General features: G+C 40.4%; 1 protein-coding gene across 1 annotated transcript in view; it reads left to right on the top strand.

The window, feature by feature from the left end:
• Window positions 1-4,860: 4,860 nt before the first annotated feature.
• LSAMP (limbic system associated membrane protein) overlaps window positions 4,861-22,091 on the top strand; it is a gene marked incomplete at its 5' end in the record, with an annotated part of 219,063 nt that continues 201,832 nt past the window's right edge. Inside the window, 2 exons of the mRNA XM_083500629.1 lie at window positions 4,861-4,871; window positions 5,194-5,426. Of these exons, the coding sequence (XP_083356755.1) occupies window positions 4,861-4,871; window positions 5,194-5,426 (244 nt within the window). The remainder of the gene's footprint in view (window positions 4,872-5,193; window positions 5,427-22,091) is intronic.

Genomic DNA, 22,091 nt, shown 5'->3' with positions numbered 1-22,091 from the left:
GTGTATAGCAATATAGAAAGGTGGCACATAAATCAAAAGTGAAACGAAATGGGAAAATAGTGTGCCCAGGTCCTGCTGGATGGCTTCAGATTTGCCACTGTGAAAGCAGGATGCTGGGTCCTTGGCCTGATCCAGCAGTACTCTTCTTATGTTCTGATGGAAAGAAACCATCTTTGTTTGCTTTGCTGTGATGTCGTTCCTCCCCTGCCCTGCCCCTTTCTGTATTGTGTCTAACAACAGCATTTGCTTTCCAGGATAACACTTTACAACACTTTAGAGAATTTGCCTGGCTTGTTTACTCTGGCTGCCAGGAGTCGGCATTGCTTTGCATTGAACAAGCAGCATTTGATCCCGTTTTATTTCCCTTCCTGCCATTTTGCTGCTGGCTCTGGAGGTGGCAGGGGGCTAGGATGGGTGGCAAGGGAAGTTGTTAGCTGAATCCTGCAAATTCATGTGAAATGGCAAGATTACAGCTGGCTCGTCAGCACTTGTGGTGGTGTGATCCTTAAGGGAAGGCAGGCTTTGTTTGGAGGCTTTAGCAGGTTGCGGTGCTTTCAGAAAGAGGCAACTTAACACTTGCAGGAGAAAAATGCACTGCACTCTTTCCAAACTATTTTTAAATCCTTTCCTCCTTTGTGCTTTCTTTATGCTAAGATTTCAGGTGTGTCTCCCTGTGTGTGTTTAAATCACTAAGGTATACCCTCCATCTGTATCTATTTATGAAATACAGGGTCAGTTGGTTATAGAGTAGTGCTGATAATGCCAAGGCTGCAGGTTCGATCCCTGTATGGGACAGCTGAATATTGCATTGCAGGTGGTTGGACTTAAATGGTCCTCAAAGTCCCTTCCAACTAAAATTCATTCTATGATTCTATGAACCATTCAGTGTGAGAATCAGATTCTACTGCGTCTTGAAATTTTACCTAAATCATGAACGTATTTGACAATTGTACCTCCTAAAGTGGTGTAATGCTGTCTGTCTTAACTGAGCTGGCCTTTACGACTTTGCTATTGTATACTGAATATGAGTCATACTTAGCACCAAAAGACACGCTGGCTTTTGGCACTAATGTGACTGTCATCAATACATGTGGACTGTTCCATTAAAGAACTGAAATATATTTTGGGTCTGAGTGTCTGTAGACATTAGGTCACCCATAAAACACATTTTGTTCAGAAAAAGTAGATATATCGATACAGATTTATGTAAAAGCATTCATACAAAGGCTGGATATCTTCTCCAATAACCTTAAATTATGCTGCCAATTACAGCTGTGTAAAATGTATACTAGGAAATGTTCAGATGTAATTATTGTTATGTTCATTGATCCTTAGTAAACATTTATAGTTGCTTAAAATCAGATGGGTGCCATGCAGTAGCTGTCTGGACATCAACTAACTTGCCAGTTAATATTCTGTTAGTATTGAATTAACACTTATTACCCTCTGTTTGAGCAACTTGATGCAAATCTTTATTAAGGTGTGATCACAGGGCAAAGTGTTACGCAAAATAATGTATATACTTGGAATTTTTACATCTGGCTGTTGATTTCATCCAACCCCAGTTTAAAAGGAAAAAACTATCTTATTGCACAAGCTGATGTTGATTTCATCCAACCCCCAGTTTAAAGAGAAAAAAAACTATCTTATTGCACAAGCTGCCAAGGAATTAATAAAAACTTTGGAGAAACTCAGTGATGTCCTCCTCTACCACAACTGTATGCACAAGTGAGGGCTGAATAAGCTCTGTGCATGGACTGTGACTGGTTTTCCATGCAGATTCTCTGGATGGTGTTTTTTAACTGAGGACAGATGGTCCTGTTTCTGCCTTTGGTCAATAGCATGGAGAGTTAGTGTGCTATATTGGATATAAACTTGGGTTGAAAATACTGGAGCTTACTGGGTGAACTTGGGCAAGTCACTATCTCTTGCCAGATTGTTGTGCAGGTGTCTCTTCCCGTGATATTTTCACACCTTTTCATGATTAGAGATCAGAATTGCATCCAGCAATGCTGAAGAGAGCAAATAGAGACTTGTTTGCCAATGGGGACAACCGGGAAAGGAGGCTGTGAATGTTTTAGCAAAGCAGTGATCTGTGTTCTCAGTATATGGATCAGACCTACATTCGGTTTGAAGAACTCTGTAAATGTCTGACTTTTCCCCCAAGAAACCATTTGAAACCCTACTGCCAAATAGTTTTCTTATCTTTAGGTTCCAATCTTCATTCCTCTGCTCTCAAAATGCACTTGTGTGAATAGAGCCGACAAAAGGTGAGAGAACAACAGCCCTGGAGACTGGAGGCTTTTATTTAGTTACAGAACAAGAAATACAGAGCAAGTGAAATGTCTCTTCCTATTCTGTTCATCGTTAAAAATATTGAGAGCAAGTTTTCAAACTAGCCTATGAAACTTAAATCAAGGCACAGAGCAAAATAATCACAATTAATAAAAATAGATATTATATGCCTGGCATTTATGTATATTTGGTTGAATGAGCTGCCTTTTAAAAGACAAAAAACAGAATGGCCACAGCTCTCTGGGCTTTCAGACAGCAAATATTAGCCCTATCTGGAGATACAAGGGATTGGACCTGGGACCTCCTACATGCAGAACAGATGCTCTACCATTGAACTATGACCCTTGATCAGAAAAAGGGTTAAGGACTTGGCTTAAACTCCCCAGAGACAAAGTAGCAAAGGAAAAATATGCATCAAGTGAAATATAGAGGCAAACTGAAGGGTTTTCCTCCAAGCCAGTAGAAGTATCCATTGACCTGGGAAACATCAGGAACAAGCTGCACTGAGTCTCGTTTACCATAAAAAAGGGCAGGGCGTAAATGTTGAGAAAAATGCATACATGCATGTCCTACAGCTCTTGGTGGCAACAGATACTCCTCTGCATGCCTGTGAGAACATTCAGAACTTTTAAGTCTGAGATCTGCAGCAGCTGCCATATTTATTCATTTATTATATTTTTATCCAGTGCTTTTTTTCTTTTAAAAAAATGTTTAGGGGTACTCTCATTTCCCTACTCATATTGAAATGCTGCCCCTCAATGAGGCCAAACTTAGATTCACAGAATGTTCAGGGGTATGTGTACCCCTGCATACCCCTAGAAAAAAGCACTGTTTATATCCCAGGGAGTTTAAGGTGGTATACATCATATTCTACTTCCTGGTTTGTTTGTTTTCTAAATCAATAACCCTGTGAGATAGGTCATATTGAGAAGCAATGACTGCCCCATGGTCACCAAGTTAATGCCAGCACTCCTTTTTCTTGGAGAACCATCAAATCTAGATGCTGCTAGTGAAAATTCAGGCCTGATCCAAATCACACCTAAATTATTATTATTTTCTAGTTGGGCCCAGTCTGAACCAGGTGCATAAAAGTTCACACACCATTGCACTAGGCCACTGCTCTATATAATATGTAGAACTGTTATTCACATGCTTTCTTCAAACTGCATGGTTTCCACACCAACACAACACAATCCTCAGCCTCACCTGGCATCTAATATTGATTGCAAACCTTGTCACTTCTGCAAAGAGCATGTGTTCTGTACATTGCAGTCAGGACTAAATGAAGGTTCAAAATATTTTACCACTGAACTCCAAATTACATTTATGTGTTTTGAGTACTCAGCATGCTTCTCCTTCAAAGCAATGTGAAAGGTAGTTTGAAGTGCTTCTGTAAACCAAAACACACCATTGTTTCCCATCCGCTTCTCATTTTCCCTCACCTGTGAAAGCAAAGGGCAATGTTAGCGAAATGATAATCTTGCCTGGGAATAATTGATATTAGGTAGTGCATTCGGCACAAATTTGATGGAGTTCCATAGCAGCAGTTATTCCAGATTAATTGCTCTGGAGGAAAAGGGCTGTGAGATTCTATGTATAGCCCCCTGGGTCAACTTCATCCTCTAGATGCGGCTGGGCCTGACTTTTTGAGAGCTTTGTTATTCTTTTACATAAAAGAACTGAATGACTAATGTAGCCTGCAAGGGCTGTCAGTCCCCCCTCCTGCTAGCCGATACCCCACTGTTATCGACAGCTGCAACTAGGGGCATGCCAGGTGGCAAACCGTACTGTGTTTCTGTCTGCCCTACATCTTCACCCTCCTTCCTCTCACCTCTGTATCACCTGGTTTTTCTAAGGACATTTAGGCAAGCACAATGGAAGGTTGCTAAAAACAGATCAGAATTCTCGTACCGTTTAGGCAGCAAATACACCGCATGGAGATCTACTGTTGGCTAGGGGGCAGGAAGCATCAAGTTTCCAGGAAAAATTAAAATGTCTAGTATAGCAATGGGAAAGAAAGGGGGTAGATAGCACACAACTCTAATGCCAAAAGGAGCTAGCGGGAGCCAGAACTGGAGAATAAATGCATAATGTAACAGCTGCATTCCTATAACAAACAGAAAGTACAGTTCGTAGCCTTGACCTCTCACTCCTTAAGCTGGCAGGGGGCTGCGGATATTTTGAGTCTGCTCTGCATCCAGCATCTAGGTACATATGGGGGGGGGCTAAAAAGACTTTCACTTTATGTTCTCACTATTGGCAATGTCAGAGAGAAGCTTGTAGCCTGGAGATAAACAGTGCAGAAAACTTAAGAAGAGTTCTTGAACTCTCTTGAAAAAGCAGGGAGGGGGAGAATAAGGAGGGAAATAGTTATTCACACATTTTTGGGACTGTCCTCGCCATTGCACAAAATAGGTAGTTTTAAAAAGGGTAATATATTGTAAACTTTTGAACCATACAGAGGTTCCTCTGTAGAGAAAGCAGAAGATGGCATGTCATGAATTCAGATTGCTTGAACCAGGGATGAGAAACCTGTAGCCCTCCAGATGTTGTTGGACATAGTATATGGACAGCAAGTGAAAGTTTTTTTAAAAGTGGGTTCATATCACATCACTTGTGCGGATGCCTCTCACTGATAAGTTGTTTCCAGTCAGGTTTCATATCCTGGAAAAGGAAATTTTACAGACCTGGACAGATGTGTAGCCCAATACAAGCATGGTTAAAAATAATAATAAAAAGAATTTAGCTAATTAAAATATACTATAGTAACAATTGTAGTGGATTTTTGTGTGGGTGTGTTTGTGCCTCAGGGAGTGTTTGGATGTATGGAGAGTATTATAGGGTCTATATGCAGAAGACTTCTTTTATACCAATATCTCTCTTTTTCATCCCATGCAGGTGTTTTATAGAAGACAAAAGCTCCAAGGTGGCCTGGTTAAATCGTTCCGGCATCATTTTTGCTGGACAAGACAAGTGGTCTCTGGACCCCCGAGTAGAGCTCCAACAACTTTCTCTTCTGGAATACAGCCTCCGGATTCAGAAAGTGGATGTCTATGATGAGGGATCATACACATGCTCAGTGCAAACACTGCATCATCCCAAGACTTCACAGGTTTATTTGATCGTTCAAGGTAAGAAATCATGGCGGGCGGTCAGTGGTGGACCTACATTTTGGGGCCCCTGGAGCTTGAAATGATATGGGGGCCCCTTTGTAATCCACAATGAGGTCTGGGTAACCACTGTTATCTTCTTCAATGGGGGTTTTCCATGACAGATCACCACATTTTAAAAAAACGGCACCTCGGATTTTGATTAAAATTGCTGTACTGGATTATTTCACATGCAAAAGTCACTGGTGTGAATTAAAAATTCATTTGCACCATAGTTTTTGAGTTAATGAGGGGGGTGAAAATTAGGGAAGATTAGGGAAATATTATATACATGCTTGATACACTTTTTAAAGCAGTTTTTAAAAGCATTGTGGACTAAAGTCACTTCCGGGGGCCCTGCAGGATGAGGGGCCCTGAATCTTAAGATTCATTCCTTTCATAGTAGATCCACCCCTGGTGGTGGGACAGAATTTTTTGCGGGGAGAACTCTAGCCACTAACCATAATACCCAGGATTGCTTTGGTGCTCATGGCTGGATCTAGACACATCCAAGAAGCGATTCAGTTAAGTGCGTTGTAAACTCATACAGGGAAATCCGGAAGGAAAAGATGGGACTGCACAGCGCCATCTGGTGTCACAGTGCTATATTGCATATACCATATTGGCCTGAATATAAGCCTCACTTTTTTCCCTAGTTCTGGCCGTGAAAAGTTAAAATGTGGCTTAAATTTGCAACCTTACAAAAATTGGCTTTTATGATATCGCTGCTGAAACAGACATACAGTAAAACAGAACGGGTGTGAGTGCCTGCAGAATTTTAAGGAAGCGACTTATATTCGAGTATTATATTTTTTTCTTTCCCCCCCCCCCCTTGAATTTTAAAGATGCAGCTTATATTCGGGTGCGGCTTATATTTGGGCCAATACGGTACAATGCATATAAAACAGTTTTTCTTTACCAATCTAGCTAAGTCCCTTGTTCATCTGACTATCTTCTGAGAATTAATGGTAGTAGATGCTTTGCTTTACTTGTGATCTTATTGGTAATATTTGACTGAAGCCAGGCAGTTTGAATTAGTCACATTAAACAAATACAACCGTTCATTTATTTTGATTTTAGATTGCCAGGTGTAAAGTGTATACCAGTCTCAGTGTTAGAAACTGAGATATGAAAGCTAGGAGCTAAATGGCACCTTAAACCTAGGTTATGGGCACAACAATGGAATGTTTAGGCATGCTTTTTATAACAAGAATACAAAGCCAAAAATGAATGAACTGCAGCTAAAATATTATGTTCATTTTTCACATGGTCTAGTCCTTCCCCTGCCCATACCCTAATATTCTTAAGAGGGTCTCTTCTCCAGTCTTCAGCGAGTAGCTGGAAGTGGGGAGGCAGAAAAAGTTCCTCCTTTTCTTCCAATCTGCAGTTTTAAGCTGAAATCTTAGGCATAGCACCACACCCAGAACTCAGAAACTGCTTTCACTAATGAAATTCCCTGTTCCAAAATGTGGTTTCGAACACTGACCAGTCTTTAGTCATTCTTAATATCTGATTAAACAAGGGTTCCAAGGGCACCACAGTACCTGCAGTCTTCAGCCCTTGCCCTGCCCAGTTTTTAAAATGAAGTCTAGTGAGGGACAGGGCACATTTAGCAGGTCATAGAATTGTAGAGTTGGAAGGGACCATGAGGGTCATCTAGTCAAGCTACATGCAATGCAGGGATATTTTGCCCAATGTTAAGGTTAAGAGTCTCGTGTTCTACCCATGGAGATGTTTCCAGATTCAAACTGCTGGCTTCTCCAGCCAAATGGATTAGGCAGTAGGGAATTTTAATTAATTAATTAATTCACATCATGAATGGAGATAGGCTTATGACTTGATAAACGCTATCAACTGAATGATTTTGTTTCTGTTTGCACTTCTGGGAAAGCTTGACTGCTAATTCACAGTTTGCCTTCCACAAAACCAAGCAAACGTGTGATAGTTGCAGCTAACATGGCTGATAACCACAGTGGCTGGCCACTGTGAGATCCAGTTGCTGTACTAGATGAGGTACTGGCCTGATCCAGTTGGGTCTTCTGATGTTATTATGGGATAACATAAGAATTAGGCCATAGTCAAACTGGTGTTTTGTGCTCAAAGCTTCCCGCATTCTTCTTGACTACCTAGCGCTCCCAGTTCTCTGCTTTTGCCAGATTTATTCACAACTTTATTAAAAGGAAACAATAATTGGCAGCACAAGATATGCTGGGACTGAAGTGCCATAAAAGGGAGATGAATTTGAAATGAGAGAGTGAAAACGAGCGCTTTTCAGCAGGCTTTCAGTCGCACCTCAGCTGCTGAAGCTCTGGCCTACAGAAGCTTTTCACAATCAAAGTTCCCTTTGAACACATGTGAATAATGCCTTTTGTGAAGGTTGCTCTACTAATTGCAGAGATAAAATTACCATCAGCGGAAAATACGATTTTTTTCCCCTTCCCTGCATGAAGCGTTAGCCAGCCATCTCCATTTGGAGACCTTATGCCCTTGACTCTCTGCAAATCCAACAGGATGCTTAAAGATTACAAATTTTTATATGCTCTTTTTCATTATTCTGTTTAAAAGTATATTTTGTCAACCTACAAGCAACACAAGATACATATGTGTGTATATGACATATATAGCACCATTTCGTTGAGAGACAGGTCAGGACATAAATTTAGTAATGAAAAATAAAAATAAATTCTTGACTTTTTTCTCAAGTAGGTACTGGCATTAACAAAGTCATGTAAAAACTAGGCAAAGCACATACAAGATCGAAAGCAAATGTCTTAGTCCCTATATTGATTATGAAAACACATTTTTGCAGCCACCAAAATCACAGCTGTTATTGATGGCTATGTCTATGATCACTTGCATCACACTTTTGCTTCTCTATGTGAAATACACACACACACACACACACACACACACCACACTGCTATGAATTTTAAAGAACCAGGGTGAGATTCGTATTGGAACATTAAATGTAAACAATTGGTGCAATAACAATAAGACAAAAATATTAGACTTTTATATTGGATATGTCCCATTCTATTTGTTGATATAAAGTGCATTCTGCTGGAACCGTTATATTCCATTTTGTGCCAAGAATGTATTTCTCATGTGCTTGCTGCCTACATGTGCCACGGTGAGCCCCTTTTCAGGTCAACTCCTTTTGAGGTAGACGTGCTGATGTTGCAGGGCTGTGCCACCTCCCACCTCCAATGTTTAACTTGTCTATGAATGAAATAGGAGAAACAGGAAGCAGCTGCTTAGGCAACTATGTATATAGATAAATATCACCCCACCAGTTTCCAGCCCCTCTGTTTCTTCTTCTTCTTCTTCTTAAGAAGAAGAAGAAATAATAATAATTATTATTATTATTATTATTATTATTATTATTATTATTATTAGGAACAGGAATTGAGGAGAATAGATAACATGGTTGCACACTAATTTGAAAACCTATCTGTGCACACACCTATGTGTACAGACCACATGGATAGCAGATGCCCCTTTAGATGATGTGAAGGTGTGTGCAATTGTAAATGACTATGTATAAAAGCACACTGAAAAAAAAATAGCCTCTGCACATTTCAAAGGCTATGTCTACACAGCCTTTGTCTTTGTTAATCTGGCTTTCTTTCTTTTGGCTTGCTTGTTTCTCTGCATATCTGCTGGTTCCCAATCAATACTACAGCTTTGTCCATTGCCCATCTTTGATCAGTTTTGGCTCTGCCTTGGCCACCTATATCCCATCCATGGCATTTGAATTCTCTTGAAAGTATGGAACTCTACAGTTCTTCTCAGAACATTATTTTCTTACTGAGCTGCATTGTATTTTTCTCAATGTTTAACTAAAAGTTAATTTCATGTAATTGAAACTCATTGCTTCTCCCTTCCCCTCCTCCTCTGTAGATTTGGTGAGCAATCATTCTGTAATTGATTGTTACATTGATCTTTAAATCTCTTGTACTCACATTGATCTCTTCTAATGCTTCTATCTAGAAGGAACGTATATTTTACTTAACATCTCTTATGTCTATCTAGCTCTAAAGTGATGTATTCCTAACAAGCAGTATCATTCTACTAAAAAAATTGCTTGTACAATCCGGATGCCCAAAGCAATTTTCATTTTTTTTGATGCTACATTGTTACTCTGAATCTCTTGTTATTTCTACAGGCAAAACCTCTCACAATGTTTTCCCTCTATATTTACCTCCAAATCATGACAGAATCAGAGTGTACCTTTTTCATCAACAATAGGCAATAATTTAAGATGCCTTACTTAATATATGGCACAAATGGAGAAATGATCAGATCTGAAATCTGCAAATGAAATGGCCGACTGATTTTTTTTTTCTTTCTGGCTTCACATTATATTCACCCCCAGTTCTTCATCTAAATGTGCCACTCATCCATTAGCCTGGTGAAGTTGTGCTGTTTAGTCTTACCTGTACCGAGATGACCTTTGACTTGTCTTTGGGTTTTCCATACCTTTCATATGCCAGAGTGGCTTCTGTTGCTGCTTGGAACATCGCATTAGCTTAACTGAGGACATTCTTTCTTTGTGCATGATTCTAACTAGGCAAATAGGACCAGCAACAAAATGTTGCAGCATATTATCACTTCCTAATAAGTCTTAAAAAGCAGAGACATCACCTTGCCAACAAAGGTCCGTATAGTTAAAGCTATGGTTTTCCCAGTAGTGATGTATGGAAGTGAGAGCCGGACCATAAAGAAGGCTGATCACTGAAGAATTGATGCTTTTGAATTATGGTGCTGGAGGAGACTCTTGAGAGTCCCATGGACTGCAAGAAGATCAAACCTATCCATTCTGAAGGAAATCAGTCCTGGGTGCTCACTTGAAGGACAGATCCTGAAGCTAAAGCTCCAATACTTTGGCCACTTCATGAGCAGAGAAGACTCCCTGGAAAAGACCCTGATGTTGGGAAAGATGGAGGGCACAAGGAGAAGGGGACAACAGAGGGCGAGATGGTTGGATAGTGTTCTCGAAGCTACCAGCATGAGTTTGACCAAACTGTGGGAGGCAGTGGAAGACAGGAGTGCCTGGTGTGCTCTGGTCCATGGGGTCACGAAGAGTCGGACATGACTAAATGACTAAACAACAACAATAAGTCTGCTCCAGTGCAGGATTCCCCACAGCCACACTCTTCTCGTGTTTTTCTTCTCCCACTGATATTCAACATTCCTTGGCTACTACACATGCTTAGTTTTATATCCTCAAGTTATAAAAAACTGGCTCCAGGATTACCTTCAGACTGTGCTTCTGCTTCTTCAGAAGGAGTGCAACCCCATCCAGAACAGACATTGGCCTATCCTGAACATGGGAACCGCTCAGAGCTTCCATCTTGCCAGGATTTAAATTCAGTTTATAGCCCCTCATCCAGGCACTGTTCTATAACATGGCTGTTAAGAGTTTGCACTTCTGCAAACCTCACTTCTGTTTGTACTTGCCATCTGAGTTTGCTGTTTTAAGGTGTTATGACTTCCAGTATTCATATAGTGAGTTCACAGCTCAAGAATCCTTCTGCATCTGTTGCTTAATAACTTTCATTTGCATCTAATTGCTGTTTACTTGGCTGCCCTGATGCATTTTTTTATCAACTTCATTACGAAGTGGTGGCATGAGAGATGCAGGTGGCTTGGGCAAACTGCCCACAGCTAGCAGAGATGCAGTGACCACTGGGTGTCTGCAATTCCATCCATGCCAATGGCCATGGGCATTTTGCTGTCCATGACAGCTTACCATCAGCACTGGACAGCTGCTTCTGTATATACTTGAGTTCAAAAAGTGCTTTATGGTTTAAAACTTGTGGACTATATGGCTGTTGTGAAAGGGAGGCTAAGACAGAGTGCAAATGAAGTCCCACTCAGTTCAATGAACTAGAACAAACAGAAAATATGTGTTCCAGAGACTAAAAGGATGCAGGTGACAAGTTGAAATGAGCAATACCACTTTTCTACTGATATTCCTGATACTTCATATTTTATACATTTCCCTTTATAGAAGGCACTTCTTGAAGGAAGCCTGGAAGTGTAGCAGTACCAGATATTTATATTGTGCTAGATGTACAAGAATAAAGCAAGAATAAATATATAATTAATAATAACATGCTGAGAAGTTGCAGATTTCCCCTAAGCATCATGAAGTACAAATATTTGTGTGATTGTGGCACTTAATGATGTACATGTAGGTTTTATATATTCTGCCCTAATCTCTGTCCAATACAAGACATGGGTGTCCAAAAACATTTAATTGTATTTCCTCTTCCTATAATATTATTCACTTTACATCATATCTTGGTGGGGGGGGTTTCTTTAGCTTTCTGCTGCTTACTTAAATTAGATATTTTAATTTATTTCCTCTATTAAATACCGATCTGTTGAAAGATACCACCTTTCTCTCACCCTTGAGCCAACATGATGCCAGCTCCACACACTAGTGTGCAAGAATGAAAATGTTCAATCATTATGTGTTTTCTTCTTAGTTGGAAAATGGCTGTTTTCTGTTCAGTTGGTCACAAGAGGCATAACAGGTCAGCCCAGAAAACAGAAACTTGAGGAGGAAAGAGTGACCTAGTTGCTATGGGAAATAGAGACTTTACTGCCCTTCTGACTGGCCAAGAGGTTGGGAGTTAGAACAGTAAGTATTCAATATTGGATATAAGTTAAACTGGCAAAAGGCAGGAGTGAATAGTTGGAAAATTCATGAGAGAAAAGGCTTGAATTCAAAAGAAACCAGGATGGAGAGTATTGCAAAAGAATCAGACTCCAGCAACAAAAGAAGCAAAGCTGAAAGCTGCATTGACAATGGACTAGGATGAACTGAAATTGATTTATTCTTAGGGCTTAAGAATTCTTAAGTATCTTGCCTTCCTTTTCCAAATTGTTCTTATAGTTAGCTACAAAATTTGTTTTCTAAACAATAGCCCCCACCTCCCAGAAACATAATCATGGTAACTGTTCATTTCATGCTTTTCAAGTTTGTTGTGGGTTAAACTTTGGTCTGATGCCTTGATTTTCACCCTATCACTAATTGCCTTACCATGCTACCCAGGACAGTCAGTTGGCAGAGTCAGTAAGTAAATTATAGAGATTATAGGGCTACTTTAAGGGATTTCCACCTGGCAGTCTGGATGATCACAGGGATTGAATTAGCTCATGGCTCACCTCCTGTCCTTCTTAAGGTACAGGCTGTGGCCCACGCAACAGTTCACATTTCCAATTTCTTTCCTTCCAAAAGAAGTCAAAGCTTATAGGTGTCTGTTTGGCAGACTTCTTTGGTAAATGCTTTCCAATCCTGCCTTATTTGGCTGGAGACTGAAGTAGGTGATACAATGAATCCCTTCAAATTTAATGCGATGCCATTAAAATTGTATTTGAAATACTTTGGGGGCAAAGTAGTACTTTCAAATCCAGTGCTAGGCATCCCTCATCCCTAATATTTTCAGCTTCATTCTATAGTTGGGTGACTCAGTTTTCAGAAGACTGATAAGCAGAAAACACCAGCGATTAGACAGATGGTATTTTTTTCCTGTGCTCTACAGTACATTGTATGACTTCCAGACTTCCTTCTCCCATAATTTTTCTGCAGCATTGAAACTTATTCCATACAACAATAATAGCTAATGTTTCTTCCCTGCTTACTTCAACATCAGGTAGGGCTAGTTCTTGCAGGTCTTGAATTTACTTTGAGTTGCTTCGCATGCTGCAGTAGAGTCTCCCTTCTACCCTATACTTTGCAAGGAGGAGACTCTTGAGAGTCCCATGGACTGCAAGAAGATCAAACCTATCCATTCTTAAGGAAATCAGCCCTGAGTGCTCACTGGAAGGACAGATTGTGAAGCTGAGGCTCCAGTACTTTGGCCACCTCATGAAAAGAGAAGACCCTGATGTTGGGAAAGATGGAGGGCACAAGGAGAAGGGGACGACAGAGGACGAGATGGTTGGATAGTGTCTTCGAAGCTACCAGCATGAGTTTGACCAAACTGCGGGAAGCAGTGGAAAACAGAAGTGCCTGACGTGCTCTGGTCCATGGGGTCATGAAGAGTCGGACACGACTAAACAACTAAACAACAACAACAACAAATGTGTCTTTCCCTCCCTAAATGCTCTGGTAGCTATGAATAGCTATTCCTGGAATATGTTAACAGAGTTGAATGTGAGTGCATGTTGTAACATGGGAGTCACTTAGAAATGCAACTATCTTGAAACTGGATGGAATTTCAAAACATCCTTTCTGTCTCAGGCTGAAGGGGAAGTGTGGGGTGTTATGTGAGGGAAGAAACTTAAGAAGTGGACAAATTCCATCAGACGGAGAACTGAAATGAGCCAAAGGTGACCTATGCACATGTACACAGCTAATAACTCCACAGTAGGGATGGATGGATCTGTCAATATCAGTTCCTCTTATTTTCTAAAAAATAAATAAATTCAGCCTTAAATTCAGTTCTTCACATTTCCACATCAGTTTGCAATTTTCTTTAAATTCATCAGCATTTTAGCGTGAAAATTTCCTTTAACTATTGGAAAATTAAATCTCCATCAATCTTGTAAGTCCAAGTTCTGTACCATATATATATATATATATATATATATATATATATATATACACACACACACACACACACACACACACACACACACACACACATACACTAGATTTAAAGCTCCCGAAAAAAATCCTGGGAACTCTAGTTTGTTAAGGGTGCTTGAAAATGGAGCTCTGTGAGTTCCCAGGATTTTCTGGGGGAAGCCATGGACTTTAAATGTATGGTGTGTATGCAACCATAGTCTCTTTGCCACAATGCTATACCAGCTTTTTATCAACTCCCAAATGCCCAATTTGTGGCTTTTATTGTCAAACACATTGTAATAGACACTGTAAGCTTCCCTAAGAGTTTCAGGGAGTGAAGGGTGGGATATTAAATTTAACAAAATAAACAGGTATGAAGTCAAATCTAAGTAATTGTCCTGTTAATGGCTAGTTTGTGGCCAGTTTATAACAGATGAGTAAACAATACAACTGTTCATGTCCCAATGTGATTTCAGCTTTGAAGCATCTGAGAATCACACCTTCTTACTTCACCTACATTTAATAGTCTTCTCACTTGAACAGGTGTACATCTGTTTTTCACTTCTGTAAGTGAAGAAAAAGTCATATTCTAGTGACCTAAGGCTTACTTGTCACTCTCACATTTAAAGCCCACCAATTGTAAGAAACTCCAGTATAGCATTGCTATAATCCTTTACTCCTTTCTCAAGCCCATGTCCAAAAGTACTGTTATAAACTGTTGCCAACAAAGGTCTGTCACTTAGTAGTTTCCTTCCACATTAATGTAAGAAGCATAGTTCTTAATTTCTGTTTGTTCACAAAGTCATTTCAGAATGGAAGTACTGCAATCCCCCATTTTACGGTGGGGGGGTTCAGTTCCAAGGGTTCTGTACATACACGAAAATCATAAGATCTTGCAGGAACTTGAATTGTCCTGTGAGATCTCACAAGAGCATCCCAGAGCCACCCCGACCCACTTCTAATTGGTTCTTACATATATGTTCCATATTTAAAAAGGGCATCAAGTACAAGTGAACTATCAGATATCAAACATACAGGCAGAGCTTTCATATCACCATATATCATCTGAAACACAATGCTTTCCAGTTGAGTCATTTCATATATTCGGTGGCCAGCTCAGTTCAGCTGCTCAGTAGCACCCGCTCAATCACCTGCGGGAATAAAGAACCTACAATGCTGCCCTGAAACCCTTTCCCTTGAAACTCTACCTTTCAATAACTTTTCAAGCACAGCTTGTGTAGCAGAAGTTAGTCTAAGCCATAGCCATCTTCTCTGTTGCCCACACATCTAAAGTTTAATGAGTGCTGTGTGTCCGTAAGCTATAAACAAGGCAGATAAAACATTATGTCACAATTCCTCTCCTATCAACACTGAGTGCTTGAGTCCAGCGATCTCTTGGCAGCTATGGACACAAAAGCTGTGTTTGACTCTATGGGACACTGTTTCTTATATATATGAATTATATGCAGTGGTGGGCAGTTAAATTTCATGAAGGTCTGCAAAGTAACAGCAGGCACTAAGGGCAATGCAAACAGTTATGCTGGCAGAGGGAGCTGGGCTATGTGGCCCAACCAACCAAGGAGAGAGGGTGGAACTTTTCATCAATTAATCTGGAGTGGCCTAAATGTACTACAGTGAAATCCAAGCACTGTTATCACTTGTCCTTTCTCCACTACTTGGCCTCTTTAGAGCAGGCTTTCTGCTTTTAAAGAGCTCACATTTGCTTAAGTTAAAGATGCTCACTTCTGTCAACATTATCAGCAGACTCGTGATTGCAGACTAGTGATTATTATTACCACCTTCTCACAATAACCATGATTGCGTGGATGAGTCCATAATTATGCAAGGGGGGGGAGTCCCACCATTTCATGTGAAGCCATTCAGATGCAAGCTGGAACATCTGTAGGAAAGGGGCATGGTTGGAGACCATTCTGTCTTTATCAAGAATGAACCATCAGCTCTCTTGTAGTGCAGATGGTGTGAGGAAAAGCAAATAACTGGCTTCCAAGCTAGCAGGGAGGAAAGTCTTTGTGGGGTACAAACAGCTGGGTGGTACTATTTACCCTGGAGGAGGGTCAAATGAGGTAGCCTGCTCTACCATTTTTAGAATCCTTTGTATGTTTAGGGTCTGCAGGCAAAGTCACAGAGACAAGATGGTTTGGAAGTCTGTTTATATCACAGGTACACTCAGAATTTCCTATTCAGTATTATTCACATGGAGGATGATCTGTGTTAGAATAATAAGATAGCAACATAGTTCTTCATCATCTTTAGCATCCTCTAATGAGCTGGTGTCTGCCTTCAAAAACAATCATCTCAGGACACCAAGGGAGACAAAACAAGAGAACATGTATAAATCAGATTTTAGTCAGCTACCCAATGAGATGTGAAATAGGTTCCAGGACAGATCATACCCTACAAGAAACTTGTTTGCCATGATAATGTATAGACATTCCCTCTGTTATAGAAGTCTCCTTATCACACCTTAAAATTCCTACCTAGTAAAAATGTTTGTTGTTGTTGCTGCTGCTGCATGTTTAATGAACGTTAAATTCTTTGGCGAAATCTTACTTAATGTTTTCTCTCATTGCCTCTGAAACAGAGACATTTCATCTTTTCTTTCAGAGCTCCAGATTACAAAGTTACACCAGTTCATTAGAAGAAGCTAAAGATGATGAAGAACTATGTTGCTTTCTCGTTATTCTAACACAGGTCATCATCCATGATGAATAATGCTGGCTAGGAAATTCTTAGTTTACCTGTTTCACATGCTCCTCATTCTATTTCTGTGATTTCTCAGAGCTTTGATTGTTACATCTGCTTTTACATTTCTGGTCAACAAGGTTTTCTAGTGACAGCGCTATTGACTTCTGTCTTTGGTCTCATTTCCTCTCTATTTGGGCTCTGTCTTTCTTTTCTCTTTTGAAATATGGATCTGTTGGGGCGCCTAGAGACTGCTAGCCTGATGCTCCCCAAGAGCATACTTTAATTTGTTTACCAGAAGAAATTATCTGTTTTTTCATGTAGCATTTCTCACTATGGCAATATCAATGCCTATATCACCAGGAGGCAAATGTTAGTGGAATTGTAATATCTTCAGGGCCTGCCCTACCATTAGACAAGAGTGAAGGAGCTGCATTTGGTGACATATCCTAAGAGGCAACAGTGAGGTGTTGGAGGACAGGGCTGTGTGTCACATGCCCTGCCCTACACTCCATTAAGCCACTTTATTGCCATGGAGGATGCCATGGAGCTTACAACTATCAGGAATAGCAATCCTGAAAGGGTTTGCCGGTTCAGATCAGAGCACAGATCAGAGTAGTAGGCAAAGGGAAGCAATTAAATCAGGAACATACTGGGCTTAAATATAAGAGCCATGTGTGTGGGGAGGGGGGAATTACATAGAATACTTACATATACTGTATATCAACATTTTCAAGATGCAAAATTTAAAATAGGTCAGTAAACAATAAATATACTGAATGTGTGTTCGCATTTCTAAGCACCCAGCCTCTGGATGAACCGTTAATGGCGGACCATTAATGGCAATCACAACATGTACTGCATTTCTTGCTCATCTATCACTTGAGATGGCATAGAATCTTTGATGGCAATGATATCCATCATGTTTTACTTTATAATAGGGGGTAGGCCTTTTCCATAGTTATGGAATCTATGCAAAAGGTAGTAACATTTTACAACACTACACAAGTCTTTAAAGAGTACAGTGATGATTCTGTGAAATGTATCATTCCACTCATATAATTTAAAGGTGTCTGATATCTTGTGTCATTGTAACTCTGAACACAGGTTGATTTGTGTAGTGCTAGAACAAATGAGCTAAACTTGGCACAAGACACTCAGAGATGGTGTTGGATGAAGGCAGCCTTGTATTGGGAAGCTTTTAGTGTTTGCTGTTTCATGTGTTATTTTATACTATGTTGGAAGCTGCCCAGAGTGGCTGGTGCAACCCAGTCATATGGGCAGGGTATAAGCAATAAGTTGTTGTTGTTTTGCTAGACTCCCAACTCTCATCCGTCCCAGCCATGACACTCCGTGTTCAGGGATGATGGGAGTTGAAGCTCAGCAACATCTGGAGAGTCACAATATTTCTGTGCCATATATTTTAAGTTCTCCAGCTGTAACATCAAGCAGAATGCATAGTGCCAAATACCAGTGGCACTTCTCTGTATGTTTCACTTCTGTCCAATGTGCTAAGGAGCTGTGAGATTGCAAAGAATGGTTGCCTACTACCACTCTGAGCTCGAATGAGATCCATTCCCTCTTTGCTGAGTAGTGTTTATTTAGGATGGAAAGAGTTGCAGGTGGTTTTTCTTCTGATCTCTAACCCACGCTGCCGAGCTCCCAGTATTTATTCATAGCATGCATCCAACATCCAGCTGCTATGCAGAAGTTCATCAGCACAGCATTGGTAGGGACAGGCAAGATAAAGATTTTCCTTTTCACTCCTGCTATCCAGTTTGTTTTCCCAGACAATCTTGTTTAAATGTTGGGTCCCCTCCCTTCCTATAAATAAGGATACAACATCAAACAAATACAACAATCAAAATTTTAAGCAAGCAGTGAGATATTTGAAAAAGCACATTGATAACAAATTCTATTGCCCTTCCAAAATGGACTTGAAGGCTGTTTTTTATTTGTTTGGTGGTGGTGTGTGGAGGGTTATATTCAAATGTGATTAGGACCTGGATGATAACAAAAGTTAAATGCACACAGAAAGCAATAGCATAACATATTTTAGAAAACAAGAGTTGAATACACTGTTACCTCTGTAGCACAGTTCAAAACATTTCTGGATAGAGGTGATTTATATTTACAGTTCATTTCAGCTTCATTCTGGGTTTGGGGGATAGTCAAGGTGGTATAGGCATTGGTAGCCATGTATACTGAGTTTCATATGGAGATTAACAGGCAAAATGTGACCTCCTGTGGCTTTGACACCATTAATTGTGAGACCCTGTTGAGACAGCATTGGAATTGCTTTGAGCTTCCAGATTTGGATGTGAATGTGAAACAAGATCAATCTTGTACAAACTTGAAACACATAGTTCCTCTTAGGGGAATAACATCAGAGCTAGTGCAATATATGACTTTGAGCTAAGAGTTTTGGCTATGCCCTTGGCAAGTCGTCTCAGTTATGAATTCTCACCATACACTTAAAGCACATGTCTTTTCTCAAAGAATCCTAGGAACCGTAGTTTCTCCCTCACAAAGCTACAGTTCCCAGCACCCTAAGCAAACTACAGTTCCCATGTTTCCATGGAGGAATCCATCCATTTTAAATGTGCTTTCAGAGTATGTTGTGGATGTGATGTTAGCTGTTTTAGGGAAGCAGCTTTAGCCTCTACCTCCATCTGCAGTATGGGGAATAAGACTGGACTACCACAATCTCTATGACCACTGTAATGACTGACTGACAAAAAGGAAATAAAAGATGCAGAAGGGAAATCTGATTTATGTTTGAACTTAGGTGTGTGTGTTTTTAACTTAGTGGCCAAACACATGTTTTGTATGCAGAAAGTCCCAGGTCCAGTCTCTGGCATCTCTAGTCAAATAAATGAGGGGCAGCAGAAAATGGGAAAGACCTTTCTCTGCCCGAGACCCTGAAGAGCCATTGGCCAGCCACAATAAACAATACAGGACTAGACAGAAAAATAGCCTGACCTGAGAGCAGCTTCCTTTGTTTAATCAGTAACAGCTTTTGTTTATGGTTTGTGCGATTGTCAAGCCTCTTTTGTACTCTAGTTCATCTGTAACTGAAGTCTACTTCTTTCAGGAGTACATTAGCCTAATAGATTAGACGGCAACATGGAAGCATCTAACCTTATCTAAGCCCCTCCTTCTCCACTACCCAGTTACAACATTAGTGCATAAACATCTCCTCCCTGTTGTCATTCCCCCTGCCTGTTCTCGCCTCCCCAAACACAAGGCCTTTGAGCTCTGCCCCTTCCATTTAAACTGTGTTTCCCTACTTAATGACATACACTAATGTGTGTTAACAGATGTCTGAGGGGAAATTAGCTGCGGTGTCCAGATCAATTAGAGTTGAGTTGCTGTGCAGAAACAATTGCTCAATAGGCTGTGGAGGCTTCGGAAGCGGGTGGGTGGGAGGAGGACCGGTGGCATTTTTTCCCCTTTACAAAGGTGAAATTGTGCTGGCCCAGCTTGAGCCTGCCTGCTCCTGTGAACTCTAGCTCTAAACAACCCTCCTCTTTATTTAATGGATTCTGATCTCTCTACTAGATGGAGACAGCTCCGACTGCTGCAGGCAGCTAGCAGCAGCAGCACAATGGTGAATGCAAGGTAACTATGCTCTGTCGCAGAGGAACTTTGTAGGGCCAAATTGCACCTTAACATGGGAAACCCATGCAGACACTTTTCTTTTACTTTTAAGGCAGCCATGATGGCTTCCAAATCTGATCTGATGTTGGTGAAAGCAGTCTGTAACTCTCTTCCATATAATCTTTTCCCATTCTCTTCAAGTTGCAGTTTGGACCCTCTGGAGGGAAATGCAAGAATTGCTCCAGGAAGATTTCTGTGATGGCCCTGTATAGGTTTTGCTACAAGTGTGAAGGAGAGAATTTCAATGTTCTTTTGGGTTTTGGTTCTCTTTTCTTTTTTCCTCCACACAGTGGTATTAGAGGCTGCAACCCTGTACACCAGGGATGAGGAACCTGTGAGCCTCCAGATGTTACTGGACCACAGTTCCCAACATCCTTAGCTACTGGCTGGAGCTTATGAAAGTTGTAGTGCAACAACATCCAGTCAATGGTTCTTCATTCCTGTGATCCACTGTAGTGCCCTCCCAATATTATGCAAGTTGGTGCCTTCCACGTATCATGTTGGAGTAAAATTTCCATCACCCCTAAACAGAATGGGCGGGCCAGGGGTGATGGCAGTTGTAGCATGACAACATCTAGAGGTCACCATATTGATTACCCCTGCTAATACACTTACCCAGGAGAAAATGCCATTGAACTCAATAGAGATTGCTTCATACACAGATAGAAAAAACAGTGCCAAATAGTATAGGTACATTTCAAAAAGGTTTAGTTCCTTTTTACAGGGACTGTTCTGAAAACAACCATACAAACATTTTATATATTATGCAATTAATCTTCCAGACATTTTTAGAGTAATTGCTTCATCTAAATTAAATGAGGATGAGGTAATTATGCTAAAAAAAAATTCTGTTTGAGAATTTGTGTTGTTTTTAAATCAATTTTTAAAAGCGGAAGATTAATTGCTTAATGTATAAAATGTCCGTACGGTGGTTTTTAGAATAGTCCCCGAAGAAGACGGAAAGAATTTTCTTTCCAGAATGTGCAGGTATGTTTTCTCTTGATTTTATAATGGTCAGTGTGCCTCTTCTGTGTGGTTCCTTCCTTCTCAATAGACATGCACAGTATTGCAGTACACCTTTCATATGATGACACAGGAACACTGCCTGTACTGAAATACAGATTGCACCAGTTCCATGCTGGAGAAATACCAGCAAATACAGCTGGTGCAGACAAACACTTATGTGCCCAGCTTCTTTTCAAGTATCTGTGGGGAGTGAAATGCCCTTCTAATATTTCTAGTCACCCATTTGGTAAACTAGCACATTTAAATGCTTTTTGAACCAAAATTCCACCAGGTTCTTTATAGTTTTATTGATTTTCTGCACTGAATTGTTATTGTTGTTGTTAGTTCCAGGCACCCAGTTCAGCAAACCAAGTCCAAAACCAAGTTTAAGTACACAGATGGTTTTGCTGATGTTAACAGCCTGATACTTCTACCTGAAGCATCTGTTGCCTTCCACTGCTGGTCTTTTCAATTTTTCTTTCTGCTGATACACTTGTTTCCAGTATATGGTCCAGAGTCCATATATGACCTCTGGGGCAATTATGTGAAACTCATGGGCACTTCTGAGAAGACTGAGCAGGTCAACTGATGCTTATTTGTGCTAAGCATCTAGCCCTCATACTTGTGAAGGGAAGTCATTTAACATTCCGTGATGTTCCAGAGTAAAATTATCAAATAGTATGTGCAACATGTCCACC

Source organism: Podarcis liolepis (genome assembly GCF_965112155.1).
Source record: "Podarcis liolepis genome assembly, chromosome: 4".
NCBI lineage: Eukaryota > Metazoa > Chordata > Lepidosauria > Squamata > Lacertidae > Podarcis > Podarcis liolepis.
The sequence above is the reverse complement of the archived record's forward strand: the minus strand, read 5'-3'. Positions and strand labels throughout refer to the sequence as shown.